The sequence below is a fragment of the Cetorhinus maximus genome, chromosome 1 (genome assembly GCF_964194155.1).
Source record: "Cetorhinus maximus chromosome 1, sCetMax3.hap1.1, whole genome shotgun sequence".
Lineage (NCBI taxonomy): Eukaryota > Metazoa > Chordata > Chondrichthyes > Lamniformes > Cetorhinidae > Cetorhinus > Cetorhinus maximus.
The window spans coordinates 203,213,332-203,226,034 of NC_135879.1; the positions used below are offsets into that span (position 1 = coordinate 203,213,332).

General features: G+C 39.7%; 1 protein-coding gene across 10 annotated transcripts in view; it reads right to left on the bottom strand.

Moving 5' to 3' along the window:
- nedd4l (NEDD4 like E3 ubiquitin protein ligase) overlaps positions 1-12,703 on the bottom strand; it is a 426,083-nt gene that overhangs the window by 9,643 nt on the left and 403,737 nt on the right. For all 10 annotated transcript variants that reach the window (XM_078551960.1, XM_078551971.1, XM_078551949.1 and 7 more), the window contains 3 exons: positions 9,846-9,953; positions 933-1,029; positions 512-584 (listed from right to left, as the gene is read on the bottom strand). In XM_078551960.1, the coding sequence (XP_078408086.1) occupies positions 512-584; positions 933-1,029; positions 9,846-9,953 (278 nt within the window). The remainder of the gene's footprint in view (positions 1-511; positions 585-932; positions 1,030-9,845; positions 9,954-12,703) is intronic.

Here is a 12,703-nt window from a genome sequence, read left to right on the forward strand (position 1 = left end):
TAATGCCACAGAAGACCTTCCAGTATGTAATAAATACCAACAGAAGAAAGCAACAAAACAAAGCTACAAGTGAATCAATCCCAAGCTCTGCCAATAATCCCTCCTTCACCCAGCCCTGAATTCAAGTCCTCTTCTCCCTTTAATAAATGCAACCAGATGACACAGTTCTCCGCTCCTGGAAAGAGACAAGAATATTTACCTAGTTGTTAGAAGCTTAGAACATGGAATCTGGGGCCCAGAGGAGCGATTTAAACCCACCAGCAGACTTTGGATAGGTAGGCAGTTAAAATCGTCCATGTTATTTACCTGTCAGAAAGCAAACCAGGATCTAAAGCCACCAGCATATTAACTCTACAAGATACTGGTGTATCATTCCTTTCATTATAAAGCAGCAGATCCTCTAACTTCTCATCGCTAACATTATGGGGAAAGTTCAACATTAACGTTGAAGTGTGTGCTTTGTCATAGTAGTGCTCAAAATATATGCATTTAATAACGTTATTGTTCTTACCATGTATGAGCCCTTGGTAACTTTTCTGGAGTTCCCCATTGCTCTATTGTAAACAGCTGAGGACCATTGGAACCTGTGTGAAATACCAGAAAGCAAAGCAGGACTTTTTAAGAACAAGTTTCTAGAACATCTTAAAACAGAGTGAGTGAATACCCCCCAACATCTTAAGGGCCACTAGGATAGGCAATAATTGTCAGGCTTGGCAACGACATCCATACCCCAAGAATGAATAAAAAAGTGAAGCAAAGGTTTGGCTGAATGCATCATATTTTTTCAGCAAAAAGACTAAACTGTACTATTATCTACAAGTGAAAACGTTATGGATTTTTGAATGAAATGTTCTACCCAAATAAACATTAAAATGAAATCAAATTTAAACTTCAGGGTTAAAGCTTGCATACAAAGTAAAAAGGGCACACACCATACAGCTCAGCAAACCCATTCATAGGCACTCTTGAAGTTCCAGTAACAAACTGTAGTAGTCGGATACGTTTCTCAGCATCCATCAGTAACACAGCCTGGAAGAAAATAGAGGTTGAGTGAAATGAATAATCAAGAGAGTAGGAAGCACAATAAAAAAAGTCAACAATTACTGGCCAAAACTAAATCATCTACTATTTTACCTTACAAGAATGTCAACTTATATTTATATTGAATCTTTAATGTAATGAAACATCCCAAAGCACTTTGCAGGCATATGATGCCGAGCCACACGAGATATTAGGTCAGATGTTCAAAAGCTTGGTCAAAGAGGTAGATTTTAAGGAGTGTCTAAAGGAGGAAAGGGAAATAGAAAGCAGAGAGGTGTAGGGAAGGTGTTCCAGGCCTTGGGGCCTAGGCAACTGAAAGCACAGCCATTAGTGGTGAAGCAATTAAAATTGGAGGAAGGGCAAGAGGCCAGAATTAGAGGAGTGGAGATATCTTGGGAGAATTGTGGGCCTGGAGGAGATTACAGTCAGGGAGGGGCAAGGCCAGGAAAGGATTTAATGACAAGGATGAGAGTTTTAAAATCAAGACATTTCTTGACCAGAGGCCAAATAGGTGTTATGACTGATGCAGTTGGTAAAGCTGAGTTATTTAAAAATCCCAGAGGGAAACTTTAAACAACTGTCATAACCTATAATTTTAAGTGTTATGTTTGTGATGCAACTCTAAATTCAGGAATCATTCCACTAGTTCTCGAGAGGTTTTATATTAAGCTAAATGAAACATTTTATTAATTTACACAAGTTAAACATATACACATGGCTACAAATTACTACAATCATAACTTTTAACAAATTCCCAAACTAATCTCCATTAAGTCATCAGCAACCCATAGACTTAACCAGACACCAGGCAAAGCATTTTCACCTTACATATTCAAAATGAGGTTCTTTTCACTTTGGTTTATGTGGAGGCAGTTGGAGGCTTGCAGCTGCTTTTGGCCTCACATTGCCTCTGCTCCACACACACCACACTGAAGTTATACCTAGCACAGCCCATTGAATGTAAATTCTCATTGTATCACCAACCTCTGAACTAAACAATAAAATCTCTAAAAATAAAACACCTTTCATAGTCCCAGTTTTATTAGTAATATAAACATATTGCTTGGTATCTGATAGCTAGGTGTCAGTTTTCACCCCACTTCTTGAATGCTCTATTGAAAAATTGCAAATGCACTCTACCTCTCTGTTTACATCTCAAAACTAGAACACCTCAAAGCACCCAGACTAGCTGGCTTTAATCCAATCAAGACACACCCACAGACTAAACCTTTATTTTAAAAGATAAATATTTTCCAATAATATTATATACATTGTTAGCTTCATGACAGTAGGTCAGCAAGCACAGGGGTGATAGGGGGACATGGCTTGGTGTGAGGACTTGCAGCAGAGTTTTGGATGACCGTGAGTTTACAAGGAAGGCAGAATGCAGGAGACCAGCCAGGAGTTCTTGTTTTACTTATGCTATGGTTTCTAAAAGGTTGGAAGGATTTACATTTTTTGAAAAAAAATTAAGTTGGCATACCTCATCAACAATTACTTATGGTCAAGCTACTGTGGCTCAAATCCGAGAGAGTAAGACAATTGCGTAACCCTACAATCTCTCACCAATGGATAATTAGGACAATTTATAGGGTGACAGCTATGCTCCAGAAAGTGCTAAACAACAGCTGTCTTGCTGATGAAGAGAGATATTTTTACATAACAGAAGTGTTAAGTGCTGGCAGGGGAATACCAGTCAGCGAACAGCAGCGAAGTTGCAGCAGCAGGCTTGTGTAGTAGATTGTGGCTGGTCACTGCAGAAGGATTTTATGAAAACGTGACACTTACGTCTCTTCTGTCCACCAGAGTACTCATAATGGACTGGACTAGTCATCAACTTTCAGAACAGAGAACAATCAGAAGAAAATAACGTATTTTACTAAACAATGCGTCCTGCTGCAAAAAAATTGCATGTTCCACCTCAAAATCAATAAAACCAATAATAATCAATACTAGGTGAACATAAACATCAAAGCCACAGGTAGCAGAATGGACAGCATTCATGCCAAAAGCATTGCTTTTTCTAAGCTTTGTAAAGGAAAGGAAAGAGGGGTAACCTTAAATAAAAATCACAGTTAAACTGAACTTTGGGAGTTTGGTATCTTGGAAGTCAAGTTCCAACAGCAATTTAACTAAGGCACCATAAATACACTCCATATTAACATTTTAATATGGTCCAATATGCTTTTTATATTTGACTTCAGTTATGTGGAGATAGCAGAGAGGCTGGAACTGTATTCCTTAGAGCAGAGAAGTTAAGAAGGGGAGATTTAATAGGGGTGTTTAAAATAATGAAGAAGTTTGATAGAGTTAATGAAAAACTTTTTCCACTGGAAAGGTCAGTAGGAACATAGGAATGGAGTAGACCATTTAGTTCCTCGAGGCTGTTCCATCACTCAGTGAGATATGGCTGATCTGCAATCTATTCCTTTGCCCAATATCCCTTAATATTTTGGTTAACGTAAATCTATCAATCCCAGTTTTAAATTTAACAATTGATATAAGATCAATAGCTACTTGCAGAAGAGAGTGTTCCAAACTCCTACCACCCTTTGCATTTAAAAAAGTGTTTCCCAATTTCACTCTTGAAAGGTCTGGCTCTGATTTGCTACGAGGATGCCCTCTAGTCCTAGACTCACAAACCAGCAGAAATAATTTCTCTCTATCTACTCTCCTTAACGTGTTGAAAACTTCATCAAATCACCCTGTAATCTTCTAATTTCCAGGAAATACAGCCTTAGTTTGTGGTCTCTCTCCTCATAATTTGGAGTATGAACATATGAATTAGGAGCAGGAATAGGCTATTCGGCCCCTCAAGCCTGCTCCATTATTCAATAAGATCATGGCTGATCTGATTGTGGCCCCAAATCCATATTGCGTCTACCCCTAATAACCTTCGACTCCCTTGTTCGTCAAGAATCTATCTACCTCTGCCTTAAAAATATGCAATGTCCCTGCCGCCATTGCTCTCTGGGGAGAATTCCAAAGATTCACAACCCTCAGAGAAAAACATTCTTCTCATCTCCATCTTAAACGGGAGACCCCTTATTTTTAAACCATGTTCCCTAGTTCTAGTCTTTTCCACAAGGGAAAAAAACATCCTTTCAGCATCCACCCTGTCAAGTCCGCTCAGGATCTTTTATGTTTCAATAAGATCACCTCTCAACTTTCCAAACTCAAATGGATACAGGCTCAGCCTGTCTAACACTTCCTTGTAAGATATCTCCACCATCCCATGTATCTGTCAAGTGAACCTTCTCTGAACTGCTTCTAATAAATCCAGGTACCATTCTGGTAAATCTATACTGCACTCCCTCCACTGCCAATATATCCTTCCTGAGGCCTGATACCCAGGACTGCTCACAATTCTCTAGATGTGATCTGACCAGGGCTTTGTATAGCTGAAGCATGTATTCTACCCTCTTGTATTCTAGTCCCCTAGACATAAAGGCCAGCATTTCTTAGCCTTTTTGATTATTTTCCGTACCTGTTCATGACATTTAATGGTCTGTGTACATGGGCCCCCAGGTCTCTTTGGACTTCCACTGTTTTTAGCTTTTCACCATTTAGAAAGTGCTCTGACTTAAGCTTTCTAGGTCCAAATTTGATAACCTCATATTTACCTACACTGAGAGGCATTTTCCAGTTTTGCCGATTCACTTAACACGTCAGTATTTCTTTGTAATGTTCATGCTTCCATCCAAACTGCTTACAACGTCACATACCTTTACGTCATCAGCATATCTGGATATGCGACTTTCTATTCTATCAGTGAAGTCATTAATAACTATAGTGAATAGCTGGGTTCCCAGCACAGATCTACTCTCTGTCACCCAGTGTTCAGCCAATTTCCTCACTAGGTCAATAATTTGCCTCCAATTCCTTGAGCTTCAATTTTCATAACCAGAGAACACAGATTTAAGGTAATTTGCAAAAGAACCAGTGGTGAGATGAGGAGAAATTTTTGGATGCAGCAAGTGGTTATAATCTGAAATGCTCTGCCTAAGAGGATATTATGATCCCAGCTCATGGACAAGCCAAATCCCAGGGTGGAACACACCTTGATAGATCCTTTCAGTTTTTGTTTAGAAATGTGGGGGGTGGCTACTGAATAGAGTCATAGGAGTCAGCATGATGAACTTTTAACAAAAGAATAAAACATTTATTAAACAAGAATAGATGAAGTATATTGCAATACTCCTCCACCCACAACTGTACCTTTACAGATATAAAAAAATAGAAGCAGATTCAATAATAACTTTCAGAGGAATTTGGATAAATACATCCATCCCTCTTTTGGCACTCCTAATGTGTTCTTAAAAAAAGGCGTGTGAACAAACACTTGCTAAACGAAAACCACTTTCCTCATAAGAAAACAATAAGGTTGGGGTTACATTCCAGACCTGTAGTATTTACATTAAAAATCTATTGGCTGCATTGAAATTAACTGGCTCAAGAACGTGCTTACCAATTCCTACTAGCTCCTAATAACTCATTAACTCTTTCTGCTTACCTCCGGTCTCCCTTGAGCCTTCTGCTAATTGCCCCTTTCAACTCTCCGGCTCGTCGACTCTCCTGTTTCCTTCCTCCGACCCTCCCTCTTGCTGCTTCCCTCCCCTGATCCTCCCTCTCATTGCTTCTCGACAGGGTTCGCTTGGTGGTCTACCTGCATGACAAGCACCCTGCCTGGCACTGGCTGAATACCAGCGGTGATGGAATGAAGCCCTTAAGTGGGTATTAATTGCTCATTTAAGGGCCTCAATTGGCATCCAGGGTGGGAAGGTCGCCCACAACCTTTCCACCCCAGACTTAATTAGAAGGAGGCAGAAGGGCTCCCAACCCAAACCATCCCGCTAATCATATGGCCATCCCGCATCGGAACTCACCTCGGTGGGGGGGGGGGGGGAATTAAATTCCTGCCTCTATGAGGGAAGTAATTTAATGAATTCAAAAGATTTAAGTCCATTAGAACTGAAACAATGGGAACAAAGCCCTATGAATGTTTAGATTCACTACTTTGTTTATATACTTGTGCGCACATCAAGAGTCGGGTATGCTTGAAGGTAAAGGGATGGTTTTCCATTCCGCTATCACGTTAGGCAAGGACTGTACAGTTAAGAGGTAGGAACAAAAATGCAGACACCAGACTGAGAGCTACCAAACATGTGGTAATGCATAAGAAACAAATCAGTGATCCAAGGATAAGGAAAACAAGAGATTGACCTAACCAGAATTAGTTGCTTTTATTTATTATTGTCTGTAGGTGCAGACACATCTGTCACACTTCAGGTCTAACATAAGTGTCACAAATTTGCCTAAAAAAGGAAGCCAATAATCTCTTATGTACAGAGGAATTTCCCTAAAAAAATGGAAGGGACTCCCTCAGTTTTTACATTACAAAGCCAATCTGATCTTTAATAGACTTGAGGATCTGCCCAAATACTTATTATGCCTGAAGATAAAGAGATAATTTGTGATTTAACTATCACTTTGGGTAATGACAACACTGTCAAGAAATAGGGAAACTAAAAATGCAGACACTGGATAAATGTAAACGGTGGCAATGCAAGAGTTATCAACTAAGTAGCATGTGGTAATGCTTCAGCTGATATTACGTTTCAGTGGGTGGTCAATCAGTTCCACTAATTCCTGAATGTGATTGGCTCAGCATAAAAAGTGCAAGTAAATTCAGTCAGTCTGCCAAAATAAATATCACTGGACAGAGAGGAGGAGTCTTTTGTTAAATAGTATTAATACTTTCACCTCAGTGACTTTACATGGGAATATTCAGTTTATTCTTTCACCAGACAAACTTCATTTCTCTTACAAAAGGTTTTGAAGAAAAAAAAAGTAGTTTCACTCAGCAACATTTGTTATTGTTAACTGTATTAAGAATAATTGCACAACTTGGTTCACTGAACCTGAAGCTTAGGTAAATATTATAGTACTTTCAGATACAGACTAGCCCCGATAGGATCATCTCCAAGCTACGTATACAGGATTGAACATTTTGCAACACGAGTCAAAGTAGAAGTCAAACCAATTGATTTCCATTGAAATTCCATCGTAAGTCACTTCTCTATGGCTCATTTAATTTTGTTTTTAAAAGCTGAAAAATCAAATTCATGTAACAATTGTTTGCAACAGCGAAAATGGCAATAAGATCCTATATTGTTCAGTTAAAATATTCCTAAATCTATTTTTTTTACTTACATTTAAGGGAAAATAAAACAATGGGCAAAATTTAGCAATAACAGGGAGGGAGGGATTTGATTGACAACAAATTTAAAAAGAGCAGATGCCGCAAAGGAATTATTTTGGCCCTAGTCACTCGATTGCACCTCTTTCCAATGATTGCACAATTAAATAAATCAACCCACAGGAGTTCTACAGTGTAAACATATAAACCTGAACACTTTTTAAAAGGTAATATTAAGTCCATGGAGATCTGAGAGAAACTCTTTGATTTTAAGTATTTTTAGCTACTGGATTTCTTTCTCTTTTCAAAAGCTCCAGGTCAGTCCATGCTAGGGCTGCTACTCTTGTTGAATAATCTTTAATTTGGTTTCTCTTCGTGGTCTTTGCTACCAGGAATGAACATACGCTCAGCTACTGAAAGATATCTTGGTGAAACTTTGTTTCCATTGAGTGCTGGGAATGGAAAGTTGTCTATTTTTTGTACCCTCTTACAATGCAAAACACTTCTATCCTGTACCATTTTAGGGACACAGTACATACTCCCCAAAACTGCCTCCATACTATTCCAAAATATCCATCTTTAGTATTTTAAAAATAATTTGTAAATTTAAAAAGCTTTCAAAACCCACCAAGAATTAGCTCACCTCCTAAATGAAATATTATATTCCCATCGTTTTCAAGGTTATGCACAATTTCAGCATGTTACCTTTAATTCTGTGGTCTATTTAAAACCCATGGACTCAAAACTATTCCTAAACTGCTTTATTACATGAAGGGTGTACAGGGATGTTAAAGGATAACAAAGAACAAGAGTTTGAAGTCTGCGGGTCAAAGTCCTTGCATCTAGGCAAGAAATCTCTGTTAATTCTAAAATAATTAACAGCTTCAGCACAAACAGCTCCAGTAGGTATCAAATAAATTGGAACAGGACCATGACTGTTTGGTCTATTGAGTCTGATGTATAATTTTGCTAGTTTGAAGAAGGAAATTTATATACAAATTCTTCCAGTGCAAAATATCCAAATTGTTCATGTAACACAAGGGATTTTTTTTTTCATGTGGATGGCATAGCATTAAAAACAGGACACAAAACGTTGAGTTTGCCATGGAACCAAGCCAGAATTTTATTTTTTTGCCCCTCTACCAAAGGGTCATCCTCATCTCGTCATGAGAAAGCTCAATGCACGATTTAGACATGCGGTTCATTTCAGTGTTACTGATGCCACTGTCACAGTAGCACTCTGAAGGAGCACTTCCAAGAAGCTGTAGAGGTCAAATCTCAAATGCAAGGTGAGCTGAATCATTTTATAAGTATCACAACACATCTCCACGGTACAATTTTCAAATATTTACTTCAAAAATATTGACATGTGGGCTGGTAGCCATGTGTGTAAAACTGATTGGACTTGGGACATTGGGAAGTCCTACTTAGTGGAAGCCAAGTTAACCTGCTGCTTTGGTGACCCAGCAAATTACTTCACCATTACTGGACAAGATGACCTAGAACAGTGTTGTCCAATATATTAGCCTCTAGGAGCATGTGGCTAATTGGGAATCCAGAAGTGGCTAACTGCATTCCTGATTAGTAAATAAAAAATGAGATGTAGAGATGTTTTTAGACATATGATCTCAATACTCATTCATTTAGCGTAGGCATGTGTACTTCAACCTTTTTGTGTGATTGTTGATATAAGAAAAAAAGTAGAGTGAGTGCTTTAATTTCTTGGTTACTGAATAGAGGTAGATATTAAATCAAAAAGCAAAACACAAGATATGTATTTACTTGCATTGTGTGAGTGTATTAAAGTGTTTTTTTAGTAAAATAATGCACGTGGCTAATATGGTGCTGCCTTTCCACATCTGTGGATGTCAGCCATTTCTACTGAACAACACTGAAGGCTTGATATTAGCTTCTGCAATCTGAAATCGATGTACCTTTATCTGGGCAGTTACAGAATAGCCTAGCAATTCTGGAATCACAATCCATCAAAGACTCGAAGACTTTCTGTGCCATGTGCTATACTCTCCATGGACATAAGATGAGCAGCAATCATCATCCACCTCATTGTTACATCAGCATCAAAAAAAAAAAGTTGTGCTGTAAATATTTTACTAATACAATACTGTAAACCTGCTTCAAGATAGGGTAACCGGTTAACCAATGGATGAGAATGTGCAATTTCCTGATGTGCATTCCTTGTGAATGCCAGTCCTGACTGGGAGTGCCGATTGTGGAATCAATGCATCAACTAAGTATAGTATTATTGCTTCTATGTAAATAGCAGCCTTAAGCTCTAATAATTTGATTCTCCACTAATTTTAGCTAACAGAACAAAATGTTGGTATGCAGATCCATCTATCCAGGGGAATGTTGAATTAATGTCACTGTGTAGGTAAATTTATGCATCACTGCTACTGAAGTGTTTGTTAATAAACCAAAATCTACACCCCAAATACCAAACATTTTTGAAGCAGTAAATTATGGTGCAAAAACCGCTTGAAGAGCAATTTTACAGATACGTGAATGTTTGAGTATAGCAAAATGAAAACTTCAGCAAAGACTAGAGTATAGTTGTATCGGGATTAATTGGTTAATTATACATTACCTTCCAGAACCACTGAATGACCGGGTGGTTTGTACAGTAGTTGTTCTTGTAGACAGTGTGTTGCCTCCAGTCATTGACATCCACGTCTCCAAGGCCACACATTAGCAACTAAAAGAGAACCAAAATTGTACAAACATAAATGTCATGATTTAAATCTTTTACCGAACAAACAGTACTTATATATTAAAAGCAAAAAACTGCGGATGCTGGAAATTCACTTGCACTTCCCTCAATTTAGTCTATTGCATTCGCTGCTCCCAATGCAGTTTCCTCTACGTTGGAGAGACCAAACGCAGACTGGGTGACCGCTTTGCGGAACACCTTCAGTCTGTCCGCAAGCATTACCCAGACCTCCCTGACGCTTGCCATTTCAACACTCCACCCTGCTCTCATGCCCACATGTCTGTCCTTGGCCTGCTGCAATGTTCCAGTGATGCTCAACGCAAACTGGAGGAACAGTACCTCATCTTCCGGCTAGGCACTTTGCAGCCTTCCGGACTGAATATTGAGTTCAACAATTTTAGATCATGAACTCTCTCCTCCATCCCCACCCCCTTTCCAATCCCCCTTTTTTCCAATAATTTATATAGATTTTTCTTTTCCCACCTATTTCCATTATTTTTAAATGTATTTCCATCCATTCTTTTATCTTTGCCTTTTAACCTATTTCGATCCCTTCCCCCCACCCCACCCCCACTAGGGCTATCTGTACCTTAATTATCACATTCCTTAGATAATATCACCAGTTTCAACACCTCTTTGTCCTTTTGTCTATGACATCTTTTGGTTATCTCCACCTATCACTGGCCCTCTATCCAGCTCTACTTGTCCCACCGCCCCCTTAAACCAACTTATATTTCACCTCTTTTCTATTTTTCCTTAGTTCTGTTGAAGAGTCATACGGACTCGAAACGTTGACTGTGTTCCTCTCCGCAGATGCTGTTAGACCTGCTGAGTTTTTCCAAGTACTTATATATTACTTAGCCACTATCTTAAGTGACTATTTGGGAATCCAGATGTGACTGATTAGTAATTAAAAATGGGAAATAGAAACCATTCTTGATCTCAATACTCATATTCATGTGGTACAGGCTTGTGCTTTTCAACAGAGAATATAGGCAATTTATAAAGTTTGTTGCTAACAAAACCAATCTTAATTCAGTTTTTCAAACTCAATGAAAAGCCCTGAATTTCACAAGTTAAGTGTGTATTGGTTTACCCTCCAAACTAATCAAACTCAGTTTTACAGGCCGCCAGTAGGCGGGAAAGCAGGTAAATTCGGTCATGTCTGCTGATTGCCCACCTGCCACTGATTCACCTGTAGTTTTAGCAGCAGTGGGGGAGGTATCTGGTAGGTCACCTGCCCGCTGCCCAATTGATGGCCTTAAAGGGCAATTCATGGCTAATTGCACTCAATGCAGAGCCCAGCAAATTTAACCTTGAGCGCTGCTGGTCAGTTAAATGGTGGGGGATGGTGCCTCGTGCTGGGCCCATGGTGCCAAATGGAGGCTCCTCCCTCCCCCACTGCCCTCTCCAATATGACCCCCACCATGCCTGGCCCCAGCAAGATCTCAGGCATACCTGAATGCCCGGGTCCATCGCTGACCTCCATGTCCTACCTGCAGCAACAGCAGTGGCCACCACTTCTGCTGGTACTGCCATTGTGCACAGCTGCTGACCTCTGACTGGCCGGCAGCTCTATGCGACAGGATGTCCTCCTGCAGATGGATGGATGTCCTGCTTCATGCTAATTACAAAGCCGTTTTCCTAAATATTAAAGTGGTGTGAGCCTGCTAAGCGGAGGCAGGCTCGCCCCTGAAATTTTTGGAGTATGGGGAGTTGCCATCTGTGTGCAATTCATTTATTCTGAAAAATTACCACCACAGAATTTAAGACAGGAAACCAATAATAAAGGGGTTTCATTTAGCAGGGAACATGCAAGTCGCAGAGAGAGAAAAAAAATCACCCAATAGCTAGGAAAGGTTAAACCATTTTTGAAGTAAACCAGGAATCTGTTTACAAACTCCCACTAGTGCAATAAAACAGTTAAACCTTCACAGTTGCAATATTCACAAACTCAAAGCAGTCCCTGCCACATTCAGTCATGAATGGTAGTGGACAATTAAACAACTAACCAAAGGAGGACACTCCATGAAAATGTCCATTGTCAATAATAGGAAGGGGAAGCAGCAGAGTGCAAAAGACAAGGCTGAAGCTTTTGCAAACATCTTCAGCTAGAAGTGTCACATGGACGATCCATCCTGGCCTCCTCGAGGTCCCCACCATCACAGGAACCTGTCTTCAGTCAATTCAGATCACCCCTTTTCATTAAGCAGAATGATACAGCAAAGGCTACAGACACTGACAACATCCTGGCTCTAAATAATTGGGCCCTAGAACCAGCCGCATCCCCAAGCCAAACTATTCCAGCACAGCTACACACTGGAACTACCTGGCAAAGTGAACAATTGCCAACCTATGTCCTGTCCACAAAAAGCAAGACAAATCCATTCTGGCCAATTACCAAGCCATTAACCTACTCTCAATCATCAGAAAAGTGATGGAAGGGGCTGTCAACAGGTCTCATTACAATCTCGGTCCAGACATGAACAAAAGAACTAAATTCAAGAGATGAGGCAAGTGGCTGTCCTGACATCAAGGCGGAATTTGGACAGGTGTGGCATCAAAGAGCCCTGGTAAAATTCATGTCAATGGAAACTGGGGGCAAAACTCTCCACTAACTTGAGTCAAACCCAACAAAAAGGAAGATGCTTGTGATTGTTGGAGACCAATCATCTCAACCCCAGGACATTAGCTGCATAGGTTGCATTAGCATAGATAAGAAAAAAGAAAATATG